The sequence below is a fragment of the Magnolia sinica genome, chromosome 5 (assembly GCF_029962835.1).
Source record: "Magnolia sinica isolate HGM2019 chromosome 5, MsV1, whole genome shotgun sequence".
In the NCBI taxonomy this organism is placed as follows: domain Eukaryota; kingdom Viridiplantae; phylum Streptophyta; class Magnoliopsida; order Magnoliales; family Magnoliaceae; genus Magnolia; species Magnolia sinica.
The window spans coordinates 15,797,956-15,817,965 of NC_080577.1; the positions used below are offsets into that span (position 1 = coordinate 15,797,956).

At 40.2% G+C, this 20,010-nt stretch overlaps 1 protein-coding gene across 5 annotated transcripts; it reads right to left on the bottom strand.

The window, feature by feature from the left end:
* Positions 1–151: 151 nt before the first annotated feature.
* On the bottom strand, positions 152–17,999 carry LOC131245551 (polyadenylate-binding protein-interacting protein 9-like). Of its 5 annotated transcripts, none has more exons than XM_058245087.1 (10): positions 17,440–17,999; positions 16,683–16,793; positions 16,504–16,548; positions 6,750–6,822; positions 6,534–6,646; positions 4,928–4,987; positions 4,668–4,735; positions 4,492–4,560; positions 499–560; positions 152–410 (listed from the first exon to the last, which is right to left on the bottom strand). In XM_058245087.1, exons 1-9 carry the CDS (start codon positions 17,713–17,715, stop codon positions 536–538), a joined length of 840 nt encoding a protein of 279 aa, XP_058101070.1. In that variant the 5' UTR covers positions 17,716–17,999; the 3' UTR covers positions 152–410; positions 499–535. The 5 variants fall into 5 exon arrangements, 2 of the variants coding, with proteins under 2 accessions (XP_058101070.1, XP_058101069.1); XM_058245086.1 differs by having other exon boundaries at positions 4,663–4,710; positions 17,440–17,996; XR_009170910.1 differs by having other exon boundaries at positions 332–410; positions 4,668–4,710; positions 17,440–17,998.
* Between the last annotated feature and the right edge of the window lie 2,011 nt (positions 18,000–20,010).

Sequence of the window (20,010 nt, forward strand, 5' to 3'; positions counted from 1 at the left end):
TATCTGTCCACCAGATGCTTCTAATAACTAACATCAGTATGCAAAATGGAAGGAGAGAGAGAGAGAGAGAGAGAGCATCAGCAAGCTACATGAACAGACAACATCAATAAAGCTACATGGAGAGAGAGAGAGAGAGAGAGAGAGAGAGAGAGAGCAAAAAGCTGCAAAGAGGGTCAATAAAACTCGAAAAACCTGTGCAGGTGGGCCATGTTCAGTTTTTTAGACAATGTATTTTGCCAATAAAAAAGGATGGTTATATGTTGAAAACCATGGTCTTCACCACCCTTTCAACATGTCAGCGTCTCTCAGGAGGAATCAAGCGATCAGACGGTCCTTAGCGATGAACCTGAGTTAAATGCAACATTGGACGCGGGAGACGAGGCCTCACTGGTGTCTTTGAAGGACTTACCCTGAATAATCCACAAACTCAAAATTGTCATATTGGAGCAATCACAAACGCAATAAATAAATAAAAACCTCCATGCTTACAGATTATACCTAATTGGGAGAGCTCCCAAAATCATCCCACTACAGCTCAGTGCAATAATGGCACTATCCGCCTGCCATTAAGCCAAACAGTTAAGGAATGCAAATTACTGCAAGTTTTTAACAGGGAGGCGGAAGAAATGTCCCTAGGCATATAAAAGAGCATGTAAGATGAAGGAAATATAGGATCCCTGACTCCAAGGATATGAGTTCTTGGGTTTTCAGGTCTATATCACTGACCAATGGTCCAGATCGCTGAAACACGGGTACTAACTTTTCAAAAAAAAAAAAAAGAGTTCAAAGCATATTCTCAGGTTGAGGATATTATAGTTCCTTGTCTAAGGCTATCAATGCATTCGATTTACCAATTTGGTCTAGTACCCTTGGAAGGTGGAAAACACTTTGGGCCTGTTTGATTAGCAGGAAAGGAAAAGAAAGAAAATTGTAAAAATTATTTATTGATCATTTCCATTGGTTTCCATTGGTATTGTTGAGAAATGGATTCCTTTCTAAGGGTATGTTTGTTTTGCAATAAGAAAACTCTAATTCATTCGACAAAGATGATATTGAATCTTGTGCTAGAGAATTGCAATGGTTGAAAAGGTTAATTATTACTGGCATGGAATCCACAGTTTTCTTTACAAATCAAACAGACAAAATGTCTTGTCAGAGGAAAACGAGTCATTTTCCTTTCTTTCCCACTTATCAAACAGGTCCTTAGAGACTGTAGCAACTAGCAAGTGATGTTTTTACTACATTGGGTTCCAATTATCAAATTATCAGTGCATGAACTATCTTTCCAAAAAAAAAAAAAATCAGTGCATGACCTTTTAAGCATTGAACATGAGTCTTCCATTTGAGAAAAGCATCACAGACTTCCCAATCTATAAGTATGAAGATAATTGAGGTACCACCCACCATTATTTTAAAGTATGAGATGCAAATGACTGCATTGATATTAAGTGAAATTCAACAATGCTCAATAAATTAATCTACTATATTCTTTTACTTCAATAAAATGTTTCTGCATCTCTATATTTTAGTCAGGTTGGAGGGTTCTGACATGCACCGACCGAGGAAATGCCTTTTGAGCTCCTGCCATTAGATTCCCAATACGGTAGGATAGGCCAAAACGTGCGAGGACAAAAGTCCTTGGGATGTCATGCGTTGCTTTTGAATGTTAGGAAGTTGTCGTCTAACCTAAGATTTTCTTTTCTTTTCTTCTTTTTTTTTTTTTTTTAGTTTTTTCATTTAGCAGGTTTCTTACCCCCCCCCCCCCCCCCCCCCCAAAAAAAAAAGACCCTTTTGTTTCCCTCATGCTCACGTTCACTCTCTTACAGTCAAAGAAACTATGCATCAAAGCTTAGTGGCATACTCTAGTTTCTCCTTTCATGTTTATGCAGAGTAGTTGAGTTGATCATATGTGATTCAATAAAATTGGATAGTGGGTCCAAGTAATTAGACCGTTAAGGGCCTTTTTCAGACATGAGGGATGCCTTGTAAAGGCTTCAAGTGCAGATTGAAGAATCCACAGACAGGGTGATGTCCTCTCAAGGGCTATAACTAGGGTGGCAATTGCCGGGACTGGAAATGTTTCAGGCCCAACTTTGGAACAGCAAGTGCCAGCACTACCAAGCCCAGCCAATTCATAATGTCTTTTGCTCGACCAGAGACCAGCCCGTTGCCAGCCCTAGGAAGCTGTAGTGTGTGTTTAGTCAACTATACCATATATTCAACTCTATTTGGAGCCCACCACATCCAAACTGTGCATTAGATGCCCCATCATGAAAATGGGGCAGCCCAAAAATCAGCCAGATCCAAAATCAGGTGAGCCACACCATCAAGAACAGTTTAAAACCATGCATAAAACCTCTAAATCATATGTCAGGCACACCTGAGTTTTGGAATGACCTAATTCTTGGGCTGTCCCTTCTTCTACATGGTGCACACATGATGAACAAGTTGGATGGCATAAAAACAACCACGGCGGACCCAGCACACAAACCTGCAAAGGACATTCCCTTTCCACTGTTCCTGTGGTTTGGCCCACATGAGCTAGGGATCAGGCTGATGCTTGGGTTCTGGGCCTAAAATTGGGGGGTGCAATTGATGGACAAGTTGGATCAGAGCATTATCACAGGAAGGCCGTGCAATCTCACCTGGAAGCCAACTCAGATGAGCCCCACCATGATCTTGATGGCATATACTCCAACTATTAGATGCATCATCTCATGTTAGGCCAAGGGAACAAAAATCAGGCCAATCCAGCACTCGAGCAGGGCACACAACAGGTAACAAGTTGAGAGAGAACGCCCACAGTTGATTTGCATGTGGGGCCCAGTGTGTTGTGTATATGGAATCCAGGCCATTCGGACCCTCCATCTATTATGGATGAAGGGCTATGCAAACATCAGGCATTGTTGCAACTTAGATGGGCCCTAATGAGTATTAAGGGTGGGCATCCACTCCCAACTTGTTCCCTATGATAGCCCACCTGAGTTTCAGATTGAGTTGATGGCCCTAGGGGAAAATTGAGGCGACATATCTAATGGTTGGAGTGGATGTCATCAACGCATCATGGTGGGGCCCAACCGAGTTGAACCACACGATGGCTGTGTGTATTGCTCGCCAGTAAGCGCTCTCTCTCCGTGTGTGTGTGTGTGTACAATTCCGGTCTCCCACGAACGGTGCTATAGGAGACCATCCGTACAAGCAAAGGGTCAAACAGCTCATGCAGGCTCCACCATGGTGTGTTTCTGAAATTCACTCTGACCATCAGGTGGTCACCCCATGTTAGGCCTAAAGGCTAAAACACCATACAAATTTGTGATTCAAATGGGCCAACATCAAAGGAAATAGTTGGGAGGGGGACTCCCACCCTTGATTTTTAATGGGTCACACTATGATGTGTATGTGAAATCAATCTTTTAAAAAAAAAAAAAAAAAAAAGACGTAATATATGTATATGTGAAATCCACTCTAATGAGTAAGATGTAATGTATGTATGTAAATGTACATAAATACATACATATACATGTGTGTGTGTCCCAACTAATTGGGTCAGCTACACAAATCATGTTCATTCTACTCTCCTAAGGACCATATTCGCAATTAAAGCATAGGTCATCAAGTCATCAACGAATCACTCACAACTCACAACTGGTGCAGCTCTTGGTCTCCATTGTACATGGCCAAAGGTAAGTCCACTTTCCTTTATCTTATTACCTATTGGTGCTACTCCTAAGCTCCCTCAAATGCATTAATTTGTAATTCTATCTTTAGCTCATTGTGCGTGCATGTCTACGCGCGCACGCACACACACAGAGGACATGGGGATGATGTGACCCCATTTTTTTAGGAAACTTATATAAGGTGGGCCCAGCCCGAACAGTTCAAAATCCAGGCAGAAGCCATCCCCAGGTCCGGCCCATTGACAGCCCTAGTGGTTTCGTAGCACCACTAGGGGTATCAAAACTGTTTTTGAATCACACATCCTAATCCTCCATATATAGGTAAGCCAGTGTCGAACTTGGGTCCTTACTCATGCCTCAGTGGTAGACTCACAAGAGTTTCAACATGAGGTCATGGGTTTGAATACCCACTGTGGTGAAATCCCACTGCAGTGTGAGTGCATGGGTGTTGAGGGCGTGTGTTTAAAAAAAAAAAAAAAAAAAAAAAAATTATTGTTGAACTCTAGAAGAGCACCTGGAAAGCTATTGTAGATAGTACATCTGAGAAGATTAAAAATATGTAATTTGCTTATGTCGAGCTTGCACTGAAAATATTTGGCAGAATCTGGAATAGGACAGTGACATCTTGGATAAAAGATTCTGCTAATTAGGTTAACAGCAGCGAAATGGAGCTAGTCAAGTGAGATGAGACCATGTGTCCATGATGATGTACTAGTATCTGAAGGTGACTAATCAACATAAAAACTGGCAGCTCAAATGAAAAGAAATCCATTCAAGTTTGCAGTTATCAGTCAACACAACCATACAAACTTACCAGAACAAACTCAACAAATGCAATGCGTGTTGAGTGCACTTGATCTCCCAGAAGCCGTAGGCGAGAAACCTGCACAAGACAATTATGCCAACTAAGTGGAGAAGCTCCTTGCATTTTTAATTATTTTTTGGAACTGATCAGAAGAATACCAATTTAAGGCAGTATCCTGACCTCACCACATATTGATTGAAAGAAAATCTTTACATCTGCTTGAGAAACCTGCACCCAAAGTCCCAGTCTTAGACTGCAAAACAGATTAAAAAAGGAAAAAAAAAAAAAAAAAAAAAAACAAATGTTTGACCCCAAATGGTACAAGCGTGTGAGACTTTACAAACAACTATGTCACTCTGAGATGAACCATAATATGCATCCAGATGTTGGAATGCCTAATTAGTCACTAATGTCACCAATGATAGAGAGTATAGGATACACATACCTTCTTATCGATATTGGTACAATAAACCGTCCTTGCACACATTTCCCGTTCATCCTCTGACTGTATTCAATCCCACATATCAAAAACTTAAATAGTTTGAAAACTCCAAAACATTAAAATTTTAAATTAAAAAAAAAACCTCAACTCTTTAGAATTGGCTCGACTCGATTTGCCAAGACAACCATATTTATAAATTTTAATTATTAAATATAACCAAGTCTTTGTTTTCAAGACTCGAAAAAACTCGACAAAGTTATTGACCGACTTGATGGACTTTCAAGTCAAGTTTTAAAACTTTCCTATCAAAATTATTTTTTTTTAAATGATGAATTAATAAGAGTTGTAGAATGAATCTGTAGTAGTGTTGCAGAAGCACCATGAGAAACAGGTAGAATCATAGTGGTCATTTTGAAATTGATTCGTGGGAGTAAATTTCATTTGTTTTGGCTGAAAAAGGCTAAGGCCGCATTAGGGATAGCACCAGAATTGTGTTTCGGAGATACTTCTAGTCAACCCACTTTAAAAAATAGATCACTGTGGTAGTTTGGAGGAGCATTGGGCAGAGTCCCCAAAAGATCTTTTCTGCCAAACCAGTACAAACCATTATTGAGATCATTCTTGTATGGCAAGAACTGACTGCAATGGGAATTGAGCTGAATGGCACTCCACCCAACGCACATTGAAAATTTGCCAAATGCAGCCTAAAACTTTGCACACTGGTCCAGGAACTGGTACTTCAAGGTACCAAATATACCAGTCCCTGTTCCAATCCATTATGGTCATTTCATTTGTTTCAGTCCATTTCAGCCAGGTTTCTGGATCAGCTTGGAAACTTTGTAACTCCCAATCATGTTGGCCAGCATAAATCAGTGCCTTTAGAGTAGGGCTGTCAACGGGCCGGGCCTGGGGTGGGCTTCAGCCTGATTTTGAACTGTTCGGGCTGGGCCTATTCAAAATTTTTATTTTTCCTGGCCTGAGCCCAGCCCATTGACAGACCCACTATACAGTATTTTACACAAGAAACTCCTCCCAATCAAATGGAGTGGTTCAAAAAATGCAAAACCCTCTCTTCTGGTAAAGAAATGGGATCCTTTAATAGTGTGTCATAAAGGCCGTTACATAAAGGTAACGGCAACAACCGTTACACATTACGGGGTTGTAATGGCCGTAACAACCGTTATGGAAAAAATGAACCGTAATTGTTGTTAACGGCACGTTACGTCTCCTATAAAGGCAATAACAACCCCGTAATTATTTGTTATGGGGCAGATACAGGTTTTCCATACTTTTTAATCAACATTACGGGGCAAATACAAGTTTTTCAAGATTTTTTTCTCAATAAAAAAAGAGAGACCATAACAGCCACCACGGGGGCCATAACAGCCGTTACGACCCGTATCGTAAAGGTAACGATGGTGGCTGTTACGGCCACCGTTACCGTTACAGAACACACTCCTTTTCTTTTAACATATTTTTGTGTCTTTTTTAAAATGAAACACCAAAATGGCCAAAACAAATTGTTCCAGAGAGAATTAAAAAACACCTAGGAAAATGCAATTAGCAATTAATGGGTAAAACTAAAAAGAGCTAAGTTGTTCATGCGCACCCTTGGAAGAAATGTGGGATTCACGGGCAAGATAGCAGTCTTTGAAGGTAAAACCCTGACAGGATAGAAACCTAGCATAGTCCCAGCAAGGCTTAGGGCTGCCATTGCACCTTCTGTTGAAACAAATTTCACCAATGCTTTTTGTATGACATGCAAAATCACGTAAAATGCATATTACAGCATATTTTTAAAGATTTTAGGCATCAACCAACTTACGCTCATCAGCAAACTCTACAAAAGCAAATCGGAGAACTGAATGGGGGTCGCCACAAATACGGCAGTCAACTACCTTCAATATAAACATTTCAAAAGCTTTAGAGACGGGACAGTTCACTAGAAAATTAACAGATTATTTCTACCATAGAGATCTTAAAATTAACTACATTCTCAATGAACAAAAAACATGTCCATGAAATATTAGTACTCAACTCAAGATCTACCAAAAACCAATATATATATATCATCATCATCATCATCATCATCTAAACCGTATCTCAATTAATTGGAGTCAGCTACATGAATCTTGTTCCGCCATTCCACCCTATCAGGGGCCAGACCTTCAATTTGACCATATGTCATCAAGTCTTTTCATACTACCTCCATCCAGTGTTTTAATATCGACGATATCGGCCGATATATCCCACGATATATCTTGTATCCCACCTGTGCGATACAAAACACACAAGTAGTGGGATATATCCCACATGTTTGATCCGGTGAACATTTTTTTTAAAATTTTCGATCTTTTTTTTTTCTGTAAATCATGTTAAATCAATGTCAAATTGCTACAAATCCATGATTTTTCATATTTTTAATGGCATGAAAAATCATGAATTGGGAACTTTAATTTCAAGATTTGGAGGAGAATGACCAAGTTGCGGAAAATTTTAAAAAATAAAAATTAAAAAAAAATCAAATCAAACATGTAATCTAATCTAGTGATTCTTCTTTTGCTTTTGAATACATTGCTTGTGTTTCCACATGTCTTCGTACATTTATAAATTATATGAATAGACTTTGAATATACTTGCATCAATTCAGCTAGACAACGCATAGATTAGGATCCCATACAAAGAAACCGCACTTGTTTTTTGCAATGTTTTGATTTCTAAGTGTATATTGATGTCTTTTTTAACAATCACTAAAATTTTGTTGAAAAATTCGACCAATTTCCAATATTTACCCATGTTTCCAACAACAACAATACATTACATGATACAACCGATATATCCCATGTGATAACTGATACGTATTTGTATCCCAAGGGTGAGATACGTAACGAGATACCGATATTTCGAACATTGCCTCCATCTAAGTTCTTTTGGGCCTTCCCCTTGCCCTTTTAGAGCCTTCAACTTGTGCCAACTCACTCCTAACCGGTGATGTTCTTGGTCTCTGATGCACATGACCAAGCCATCTAAGTCTATTTTCCCTCATCATATTACCTATTAGTACTACTCTTATGTTCCCTTGAATGCATTCATTTTTAATTCTATCTTTCCCCATCTTGCCACTCATCCATCTCAACATCCTCATTTCAGCTACACTCATTGCATATATTTATATATGTAGGGTTATAACTCATTGATTGTAATCAACCTATGTACTAGACTATTAGATAGAGCTTGATTGCAATCAACCTATGTAGTACTCTAAGGTGGAGGGTTGCATCAGGTTGGCAGCCGTCATCAAACTTATGTCATCCAACCCAATTAATTGGGATAAGGCTTAGATGATGATGATGATGATGATGATGATGTGTGTGTGTAGAGAGAGAGAGAGAGAGAGAGAGAGAGAGAGATGCTCTCTCTCTCTCTCTCTTCATGGGGACGTTAGCAATGTCCCCAAAGCTTTCAAGTGACACATGGGATGCCCAATCAACAATCCAAACCATCCATTCTTTCATAAAAGTAGGGACAAGCCATGGTACAAAAATCATGTCAACCAGATGATCCTAAGCATCCTATCAATAACATGAAAAAAGGACAAGCAAGATTGGCAGAGAAACAAAATAATTCCAATCATCATCTTGAAACATCTATTCTCTAGATCATATCTTTTGTTGCTTATGATTCCAAAGTAGCACTTTGGTTTGATGGTTTTAACCACGCGATCTATGGCTCGTAAAAAACAGATGGTTAAAAAAACTAGCCTGATTCATTGGGGTTATAATCATCCAATCTGTGTGATTTTTACACCATGGCTTGCTCCTTATGGTACAATTGAATGAACGGTTGGATTGCTGATTATCCCATGTCACTTAAAAGCTTTGGGGACATTGCTAACATCCCCATGGAGGTTGGGAATAGATTAGGTGCGGCCCGACCTCACCCAAGATGGTGCGGCCCTTACTGTGGGGCCTAACTTGATGTATGCATTCTATATCCACGCCATCCATCCATTTTAACAAATCACTCTAGGGCATGATCCCAAAAATGAAATAGATCCAAATCTCAAGTGGACCATACCATAGGAAACAGTGGTGATTGGCCATTAAAATCTTCTCGTGGGCCACACAAGTTTTGGATCAAGTTAATATTTGTTTCTTTTCCTTTATCCAGGTTTGTCTGACATTATCAACAAGTTGGATGGCAAATAAGCATTACGGTGGGCCCTAGGAAGCTTTTAATGGTGTGGCGTTAAGTCACCACCGTTTCCTATAGAATGGTCCACCTGAGATTTGAATCTGTTTCATTTTTTGGCTCATTCCCTAGAATTATCTGGCAAAACAAATGGAAAGACATGGACATAGAATACATACACCAAGGTGGACCCCACGGTAACGGCCACACCGTCTTGGATGAGGCCAGGGGCTGCGCTTAATCCGCTCCCATGAAGGTGGGGATGTTAGCAAAACCCATATAGGAGTTATCCTCTGGGTGGGTGTATATATATATAGTCTCAAGTCCAACCAGTTGGACCTGCCACAAGGTACAGTCACCCAGTGGATAACTTCTCTCCAATGAAGTAGGCACGACATCCAACCCTTCCAATTGTTGGCCCCACCATGAGGATTACCTAGTGCTAAATCAGCTCCATCTACTCATCAGGTAGACCAAACCATAAAAAACAATCTCTAGCCATTGATAAATAGCAAAATACAAGTATGGCCTACTCGATTACTGGATATGGCAGACTTTTGCGCAAGGTGATCGTCCTACTGGGGCCTGCCTATTAGAACGGTTGGATGTCACGTGCGGATGAAAGGTTGGAAGTTATCTGCTAGGTTGGACTCAAAGTTTATCCACACACACATGTACATACGCATAAAATATCATCAACGAACTTCAAAACATTTTTCGTGAAACATATCATCAAAAAACAATAATGCAAGAGCATCTGTTATTGTTTGGAAACATCTGTATGAATGAAGTTGCACATATATAACTGAAAAAGTCCATCTACAGACCATGCATCATTGCCTCATTTCAGAAACATATGCTAGAAGAATTTTTGCAGAAGCACACACCCAAATGCAGCACCAGTGCCACTCTTGCTAAAGCCTGAAAAACTTCGCAGCAAAGGCGAAGCTCTGGACCATCCTATAGGGTTTCATATGAACACTAAAATGCTTTGCAACAGCAGCACCTAAAAACGAATTCATGTTAAACCACATACCTTGAATGCAGACATTTACAGTTTCTGGCTAAAGATCCCATGTGGGAATGCACTTTGTATCCACTAGAGGTTCATGAATAGCAGAAACCCTCCTAACTTTCCTTCTTTCTTTTTCTTTTTTTTTGGTGAAAAGCTCATCCTAACTTCCATCACCTTCTTTTTAGGACTGAATGTCTTATCAAAGTCCACATAGTATCCAGGGAAACGAGTATCATATTCAACCACACTCAACCCACCACGCTTGACCTTCAGTTTGCAAACCCACTCACAAAATTTCCCATATCCCTATAACATCATCATCATTATCATAGTATTGTCCTAGTTTTCTGGTGTTGGCTTTTTTTCTTTTAACAGTTAGTTCTCTAGCGTTGGCTTCACAAAACCTTTCATCCATCTTTCCATTCCTATTGAAGACCCTATCCTCAGTAAGCGAACAAGGCTTTATGTCCTGATGGAGGACCATCCGATCATTAAAAGAAGGGCCAAAATTGGCCTCGATGATGGTCAATATAAGATCAAGGCAAAATGAAGGATCCACCTGGACTGCAGGGACAATAGAGTAAGATGGCCAAATTTATCAACTGATTAGACTGTGGGGTCAACAGGTCCAATGGAACAATTCATTTAGACTTCATATGCAAAACGTACAAGTAAAAACAGGTCCAGACTCCAGACTAAGGGCCATATGATTGTGTATACATGGATTGTTGAGTCGTAGTGGAACTACTTTGATTGTCTTGTTTGTTTCGTTTCCTCCTATTACAAGTTATCATCATCATCAGCAGCAGCAGCAGCATCTAAGCCTTATCCCAATTGATGAGTCATCATATATTTATCCTTTCTTCCTATCTTCATTCTCCATTTTCCCTATATTCCAACTGAAAATTGAAAAGATTATCAAGTTTGTAGCATCTAAAGGTGGATTTGATCAACTAAAGTAGCACTTATTTAAGTTGTTTTTAGTGGAATTCAATTCCATCCTACTCTCTACACTGTATTCCTTCCTCTCATCAATGTTTTCCTCCTTATTGGTGTCACCCCCAGCCTTCGTTGCACATGACAGAACCATCCCGATATGCTCTCTGTCATTTTGTCTCTTATCGGAACTACTTTCGATCTGCTTCAAATGATTTCATTCTTAATTCTGTTCTTCCTAGTTTTCCAACACATCTACATCTAATCCTCATCTCTACAGTGTTCATTCTCTACTCATGTTGCCTCTTCATTGGCCAACACTCGGCCCCATATAGCATAACCGGTCTAGCAACTACATTATAAAATTTTATGCTAAGTTTCATTGGATTAGCAATCACACAACACCCCAAATGTCATCCACCCAACTATTTTGAATGATAAAGCCTAGATGGCAGAACATACCACGTAATGGCATCAATTTTAAATAAAACTCACAGTAATAGCTATTCCTACTGTAGTTATATTCCAAAAATTCTATTGCAGTTCTATTAATTTCTAAACCTCTAGATTCTAAAGCCTTCCTCCAAACCACCAATTTAGCACAAAAGCCCTCTCTAGTCTCATTGGTGAGCACAACACCATTAGCAAGTAACATACACCAAGGGACCTCATCCTGGATACCAACAGATAAATCATCTAACTCTTGCAATAGCACCCTCATAATTGTTGACAACAAAATTTTCTTCATAACTGCCACCTCGAACAGATAAATCGTCTTACTCTTGCCAACCCTCATAATTGTTGATAATAAAATTTTCTAACTACTGTCTCAAGATCTACATCAGATGACCCATTATATTGAATGCCTTGATATGCCTAAAAGGTGTGTCAAGTTTGAGATTAATCTTTTTTTGAGAGACCACTGAAAAAACAAAAAACAAAAAGCAAAAAAAAAAAAACAAAACAAAACAAAAAAAAAAAAAAAAAAGAAGAAGTTTTTATGAGGACATCCAAGCCCATAGAGTATACCAGAGGAGCAGGAGAACCCCAACGGCTTCTTTGTGGCTAGGTGATTTTCACGTGGGACCCATAGGCAGGCCGGAACCAAGTTTCTAGACATCATAGAAGCCCCCACATGCATCTTCAATGGCCCCACACTGGGAAGATGCATGTGGGTTTCTTAGTTGGGAGATTTAGACCATTAGATCGAGGGACTGTTGGATTGCGTGGACAACTTGATCGGACCATTGATCGTGGGCCGTCATCGTCATCAAACATCATCGGATATTACGTACTTTAGGATTTCATTTTTTTTAAAAGCTTAGATTAGGCATTATTTCAGTTTATTTCATATTTGGTACACTTATTTTATGCTTTGAGAGGTTTGGGACATATATGGAACAAAAAAAAAAAAACTAAGGGCAAAATTGTAATTTGGCAGTCCAAAAGCCTATTTAAGGCTTGGATGTCCAGCCCTCAGGGTTTTTTTTTATAACATACTTTGTAAAAAAGAAAAGAGTTCTTCTCTCTTTCCCATTTGTGATTCATGGAAAATCTCATGATTAGAGATCGTTTTGTGTGATTCCAAGGTGGTGTGAAGCCACAAGCTATCCTTTTGTCTCTTTTTCTTCAACAACAAGGTATTTACCCGCTTCTCTTTTCTTCTCTTAGCTTCTTCTTATCTCATCCCATACCCAACCCATCAACACCAACCCTAACTCTCTCCAACCCAAACCCACCTTAGGCTTGACCGTAAGGTCAACCCAGATCATATGGACCAATCCGTATGGCCATCCGTCCTCTTCCCTTTTGTGATTCTTCCTTCCCCTTCTCCCCTCATCTAATCCTTCTTGTAGAAACCTTAATTCCAATTTTTCCCCAATTGAGCCCTAAGTCCCAAATTGATCAAATCTACATTCAATTGGTGCTAATACCCTATGCTAGATGATAGTCCTAACTACCATAGGTCCTTGTTGAGCTTTATTTTATAGTTTTGGACTGCGAGATTGTCCCCGGGCCCTGAATTTGAGCATAGTTACTGTTTGGGATTACTTCGATTTGTAATTTAACTGCTTTCGTTTTATACTTTAATTATTTACATAATTAGTTGGCCAAGTTCAGCAATTCATCATGGTAGATTTCAGGTCCTACATCAAGTATGGAATTAATCTGACAGTCAAATTATGCATGATCGAGAGATTTACATCACACCGGATCCATATGCAAAGTTTCCTATTCAAGTTGATGTAATGGACTGAGTGGGGCCCACATCCACTAGATCCCCTCCTTTAAGAACACCAGGACAAAGATCCAAAGCATGCCAAGGACATATGTACAGTTTCAAGGTAACCAATGTCAAAATCATGAGAAAATGAATAAATGGTGATTACACATCATAAAGGGACCCAGTTGGGCCCACTTGTCTGATTGGCCCAGAAGAGTTACCATATAGAAGAATTCAATGAAATGGAACTGCTCACAAAATTTTAAGTCAATCCAGTGGGTGGATTAGGAAATATGAAATAGTAACCAAGTATAACTCCTCTGAAACTATGTGAAGGCATGGTGGTAAGATCCATGGGACTGCAACTGGCTGTGAACTTGGCAAGGCAGACAGCTGGTTGCAAGTCCAGCTACGTCCGCAGCCGGTACGCACCTGGAAAGTTTGCGACCATGGTGGTGCCACGGCTAGCCTGACACCCTTCCTTTCAATTGGACGCATTTCTCTCATCCGGTGTCCAAATTATACAATCTTGGGCTTGTAGGAAAGCTGACAAGCTTTCCAATGGGACCATTTTCATGAAGTTCAGATATCATTTGGTACCCAAAAAAGAGATCGCGAGATGTCTGTGATGTTATCACCTCTCAGACCGTCCCAACCATGGGTACAAGATGTTTAGATGCCCGTAACCAGCTGTGACCCAGTTTTGACCACGGCAATGCAGCCACAGTGTGGTTAAGTAAGATTCTTTGAGTTAAGTGGGATTCTGCTTTTAGAACCATCATGAACTCGATTTTCTGGGTCCAAAAAGATCCCCAACATGAATGGTTGGACATCTTTCAGGTTCTTTTAACTCCATTAACAGCCATCATCATCCCTCAAATTCAAGCAAAGTCAGCAAAAAAGCTGGTAATCATCTTCAACCAATCTAAGTTCAGGGAGCTGAAAGTTGCAAAAATGATTGGATCAAGAGAATGTGCATTGGCACTTTGCCCATATCTCAATCTACATGCAAGGAGAAGCTCCCATGCAGAAGAAACAATGTCTCAATTCTCCCAATCATTCTCGAGTGAACATCAACTAGTCCAGAGAAGTAGTAGATGGATTGGATATCTTCAAGTCCCCTGGTGGAAGATGTTATGCAACCTGACATGAAGAGGGTTCAAAGCCATAGTGCACTTAGAGAGTAACTCAACAGACAATACACATTTGATGTTCAAGAAACAGGTAACATCTTTCCTTAGTTGATGACCAGAGGGAGGATTGAGCCGCCAAAAAACATGCATCCAGGAGAGATGAATAAGACTCAAGACCTTAGGTATTGCCCTTAGCACAAGACTGTCAGATGCCCAATAGAAGAATGTTTGGTCTACAAAGAAAAGGTGCAAGAGATGATTGATATGGGAAATATTGTACTCATTAAGAATGACAAAAAAAACAGTGCAAACTCCTAGCCTGACGCTGTTGAAGAAGTTGAAATGGACAAGTTCTCAAAATGTTGCAGAAGAAGTTAGAAAATTCATGCATGAAAGCAACCTTGAAATTGTTATTGAAAGAACCTGAACCCTTACACGTCATTATAGATGGTGCACAAGGGTAAGAAGAAGACGGGCGGCAGTTGAATCTGATAACTGATGAACAAGATTTGGAGCACTGCCAAAAAGAAATGTAAAAGCACGCACACATGGAATGATTCCATGGTAATGTTTTTATTAAAAGATCTGTCAAAACTATGTGCACATGATGACATCCACTGCAACCATCAGGAGTGCGCTCCCATGTTTGGCTATGGTCCCAGAAATCTGGCCCATCCATGACTTAGGTGAGCAACAAAATGGGAAACAGTTTAAGGACTGCATGCAAGGCCCACCGTGTTGCATATATTCCACCAACCGATGCATATGACACATCTAGGGACCCCATATGCAACCAATGGTGGACATTCCCTCCCTTGGGAACAATTTCTGGTCATGTGGCCCACACACGCACATATAGGAAATGATTCAATGGTGATGTTACCACCATAATTATGGTAACAGTTAGAAATGGCCCCACGTGATGTAGGTAGGTCGTCCAACCCGTCCATCAGATGCATTCCCGTGTTTTTGGCTAAGGGCCCAAAAATATGGACGATCCAAAACTCCAGTGGACCACACCATCAAGAGAAGTTGGGAGAAGACGCCCACCATTGATTTGTGTTCAGCCCCACTTAAGTTTCAAAAAGGCTTATTTTTTAGACGCCCCATTCATCTGAAGTGGATGTGTCAAATGAATGGATTGGATCACACATATACAACACGGGGGGGGGGGGCGGGGGCTCCACAAAATCAAGGATTGAACATCCCCTCTCCCCTGTAGTGTGGTCCGCCTAAGTCGTGGACTGGCCTGATTTTTTAGGACACTTGGAATGGACAAGTCAAATGTCATACATACATCACAGGGGGCCCATTTCTAACCGTTATAACCATAATTATGGCGGTAACATTACCATTGAATCATTTCTCACAAATATATGTATGCATTATTTATTATGTAAACAATGTATATTCGCATGCATGCATTTATGAATGTATCTGTGTGTATGTTTGTGTATATGTCTTTATGTGTTTCTCATATCTTTTCTGTGCACATTTAAGGTGTCACATTTTCTATCTTGATTATGGCTTATATGGCACTTCCCATCAGATCATTCTAGAAACAAGTAATGCTATCACAAATTTGCTGCAAATGTCACAATAAATAAGCTAAAGGCAAGCCTAAGCGTCTTTCCGCATTGCCTCTCAAAACATTAACCTCATAAGCTCAAGTTAATATTTGAAATAACTACTAAGATGCAACGAGTAAGCCAACCCCAAATATCCGGCATAACGGTGTGATGATGATGATCAAGGTACATCAATTAAAACACAAATGGCATGACAATTGTGTTCATAAATCCCAGCAAAATCAAGGAAGGATATTATTCCATGTCATTCCGGCCGAAAGAACAGGGCAACAGCCTGCATTCCATTCCAATAACTAATTGCTAAGGCAGAAACTTTTTTCTTTTCTTTCTTGAATGACAGCCATGGAAGGAACAATAAGCTGTATCATAAATAAATACCCAACACTTTCTAAAACACGCCTTGCGAAGAATTGCATTTATCTCCTCATATTCATGAAAGCAATCAAATAAATAATAATACAATTGCCGATAAAAGTGAAACAGAAACTTACTTGTCCACAATTATCAAATAATGCAGCAAGCCGCTCTTCAGTGACCTAACTTCGACAAATTGAAGGGTCAGAATGGTAAAATCGCTTTAAGATCCTAAAGTGGTGTATTTCTTGAAAAAAAAAAAATCAATTGTTTTAGGAAAAGGAAAAGAAAAGACAAAAAGAGTCAGTTTGCTCACATGCTGATCGATATCAGCAACATATACAGTTCGGCGAACGCTATCTTCTCTTTGAGCTCGAATACTCCTCCCATTTGACCTCCTCTTCCAATGATTGTAGTTATTCTTCTTCTGAAAACACCCCCAATAGATCTTTCAAAGAAATAAAAATAACACCCCAAATAGACATTTTCAGAACGGAAAAAAATAATAATAAATAAAAATAACAGAGAATTAAATTTCCAGTCCAAAATAATTTACTTCCAAAGTCAATTCAGAGAGACGACCAATCACCTACAACCGTTTGCATGATAAAACCCATGTTTTCTTTATGCCTTCAGAATTCTGGCTTCTAATTTTACCCTTGAAAATATGAAATATGATCAAGACCAAATGCTTGGTAGTGAACCTCCAACCGGTTGTAGGTGATCAGTTCTCGCTCAACCATATAGCATAAATACGTGTTGTTGTAATGCCAAAAGTCGAAGAAAGGATGCATTTATCAAACAGGGGGGATGCAAATATCAATTCCCTACAGAGGCTCTGATCAAACTCCTCAATAAATCCAAAACAAAAAATAAAAATGCATTCTCCAATCTTTAAAATGTAAAATTCAGTAAAACGCGAGAAAAATAAAATAAAATCTGCGTATTAAATATCCTCATTCTCACGATCGAAAAGGCAAGAGAATTACACGATTTCTCACAAACTCATCTAAAACACAGCAAGAATAAAATCAACAAAAATAAATAAAATGCAGCTGAATTTAAAGAAATACCCTCCGATTGCTATTCGATGACCCGTCGCTGCTCGAGTCCTTATTGGCCGCAGCAGCGAGATCATTCTGCGACCGCTCAACGGAGTAAGAAGAAGGGAAGAATTCCTTCGCTGACGGGTTCAATTTCGATAGCAAATCGACGAGCTTCCGCACTTCGTGTTGGAATTCGGATTTCGGATCAGCGGCAGCGGCAGCAGAAACAGGGGCGGAAGAAGGAGATGGGCGATGGAGGAACTGATCGTCGGAGCGGATCGCGTTCTCTGCAACGGCGGCCATGGACGATAAATAAAATAAAATAAAATAATTAAATAAATAAATAAATTCCTTATTTTCTTTGATTTTCTTTCTCTCTGGGAGAGTGAAATGAGGGGAAGAGGGTTTCTTTCTTTATGTCAGGGTTTTATAAATAGAGACTCAATATTTCAGAAGTGATTCGGAGAGGGCTAAATTGGGAATTTTGGAAATCTTTTGCCCTCTCTCCTCTGAGAAGACGCATTTGAGAGCTGAAGATGGCGTGGCACGTTAAAAATGGGACGTTGAAGAGAGAGAAGGTTGTTACTTTGGGAGCATGAGATGTCTCATATGTAACTAATTGCCAGAGGATTTGTTGGGATTGGTGATTTTATTATATTTTTTTCATATACTCGTGTAGAATTACATAAATAGGGACCAATGTGTGGACGGCTAAAACAGTTTGTATAGTCAGTGTTACAAAAAGATGTATCATCAGTTGATATGGGTAATACTGTTGTTACCCAATGTGAAAATTCAACCATGATATCGCCTTAAAATTGAAAGATGTAAGAGGCGTCGGAAAATCACCTGAAATGCACCGTTTGATTGATTTGAGCCTTAAGAAAACTTGCTAAATGATAAGCATCTAACTTAGCGATATCCTAGAATTATTCTAATGAATGCATTAGATTAATTGAATCCTTCTATCAAAACTACAGAAAGGATGGCCCTATATATGTATAGGTCAAGCTGTGTGGGCTCCACTGTGATGTGTGTCAAACATCAACAATGTGCATTTGACCAGTCGTCTTGAAGTTACTGGATATATCCCAAAAAAAAAAAAAAGTTGTATACGGAACCCACGTGGACCATACTATCTAAAATCACGTGAAGACATGCGTGAAACATTAAAAGTACTTGAGTTTTGGATTGAAGTGGATTGCGTAGTAACTCACTACACTTAGGGCACTAAGTAAACTCCGTGAGGTCCACCATGATTTATGTATTTTATTCACTCCTGTCACGCCCCAAACTTGAAAACCGGGCTCACAAAATTTTCGATCACCGAATCCGGCGCCGACAGCCTCCGTAGAACCCCATTCTCGGCTCCCAGCGCTCATTCGACAGGTTCCGATCCTGGGATGCTACAAGGAGGATTTTCAACATCAATTTGATTCGTAATAAGCATAACCAAAGGCATAACTCACAACAACAACCAAAAACTCCATCACATTTCCACTATAATCAAAAACTTTACAAGTACAATGAGCATAAGGGAAATACAATGATGATAGATCAAAAGCTCCACAAAAGATCAGCTACGCGCCCAAGCCTCAGCGCTGCTGCGATCCAACGTCACCTGCACGCAACGGTCGTGCATAAGCTTATAGAAAGCTTAAAGGGTGGTGAAAGTGTATGCTCAAGGTGATAATGTAGTTATGCAGTATCAGAGTAATGCGAAACATGCTGATGAATGCCAAGAATCCCATTAGCCGTACCAAGGCCATGCGGTGCAAAGAATGATGTCGGCCATACCAAGGCCATGCAATGCGAAATGCAACTCAAGCATACAAATCCTCATCTAAGTCCACATGTCAATACAGCTCAAAATCTGGAATATCACCGGGGTCTAGTACACTCCAAGCCAGATTGCCGCCCCATCGCGCGCAATAAGGTGAGTGGAAAAGACCTCACTATCCGCCTGCCAATATCGGGCTCGGCTCGTCAATAGCGGACCCATTCCTCAAGCTGGTCAGACTCAGCCTAGCATTGCCCCCTACTCTCGGGCGGGTAAGGCCGCACCCCCTTCCAACCGACCACGACACAGTGAAAAGCGCAACCGTTTGGTAATCGGCACTCAGCGCTCATGCACCCACTCGATCTAGACGTTGGAGCAACCTCTTGGTACCATAAGGGTTTAGGGACTTTCACCCAGGGATATCTATCGCACCCCATGTAGAACAGTATTTCCGGTATCCAATCCTGCCAACCACGATACGTCTGTGGAGGCTACGGCCCTGATGTCGCTAGGGCGTACAGTAACCATATCACACAATGCGAATGCATGAATCACACTATCCAGTCATGCAGCAATCCTGTGCGTATCGTGCGCTCATGTAAGGCAACACCCCCTGTACGGGAGCCCCTAAACCATCTGCCCGAAGGCATATGCTATGATCAGTCATTTCTCATATCAAGCATACGTATGATGCATATGATCATGAATCATGGAATTAAACATGTTATATGGGATAGATGATATTCATAATGAAGATGGGCCTAGACGGCCTATACATTACACGTATGGGCCCAAAGGAAAGTCATAATGCGGACATT

Coding starts and splice junctions, on each gene's coding strand:
- LOC131245551 (XM_058245086.1), bottom strand. CDS start 17,715: ATGGCCGCCGTTGCAGAGAACGCGATCCGCTCCGACGATCAGTTCCTC. Junction 6,647..6,749: donor TGTAGAGTTTGCTGATGAGC/GTAAGTTGGTTG, acceptor TTGTTTCAACAG/AAGGTGCAATGGCAGCCCTA. Junction 4,988..6,533: donor ATCCCACATTTCTTCCAAGG/GTGCGCATGAAC, acceptor GATTGAATACAG/TCAGAGGATGAACGGGAAAT.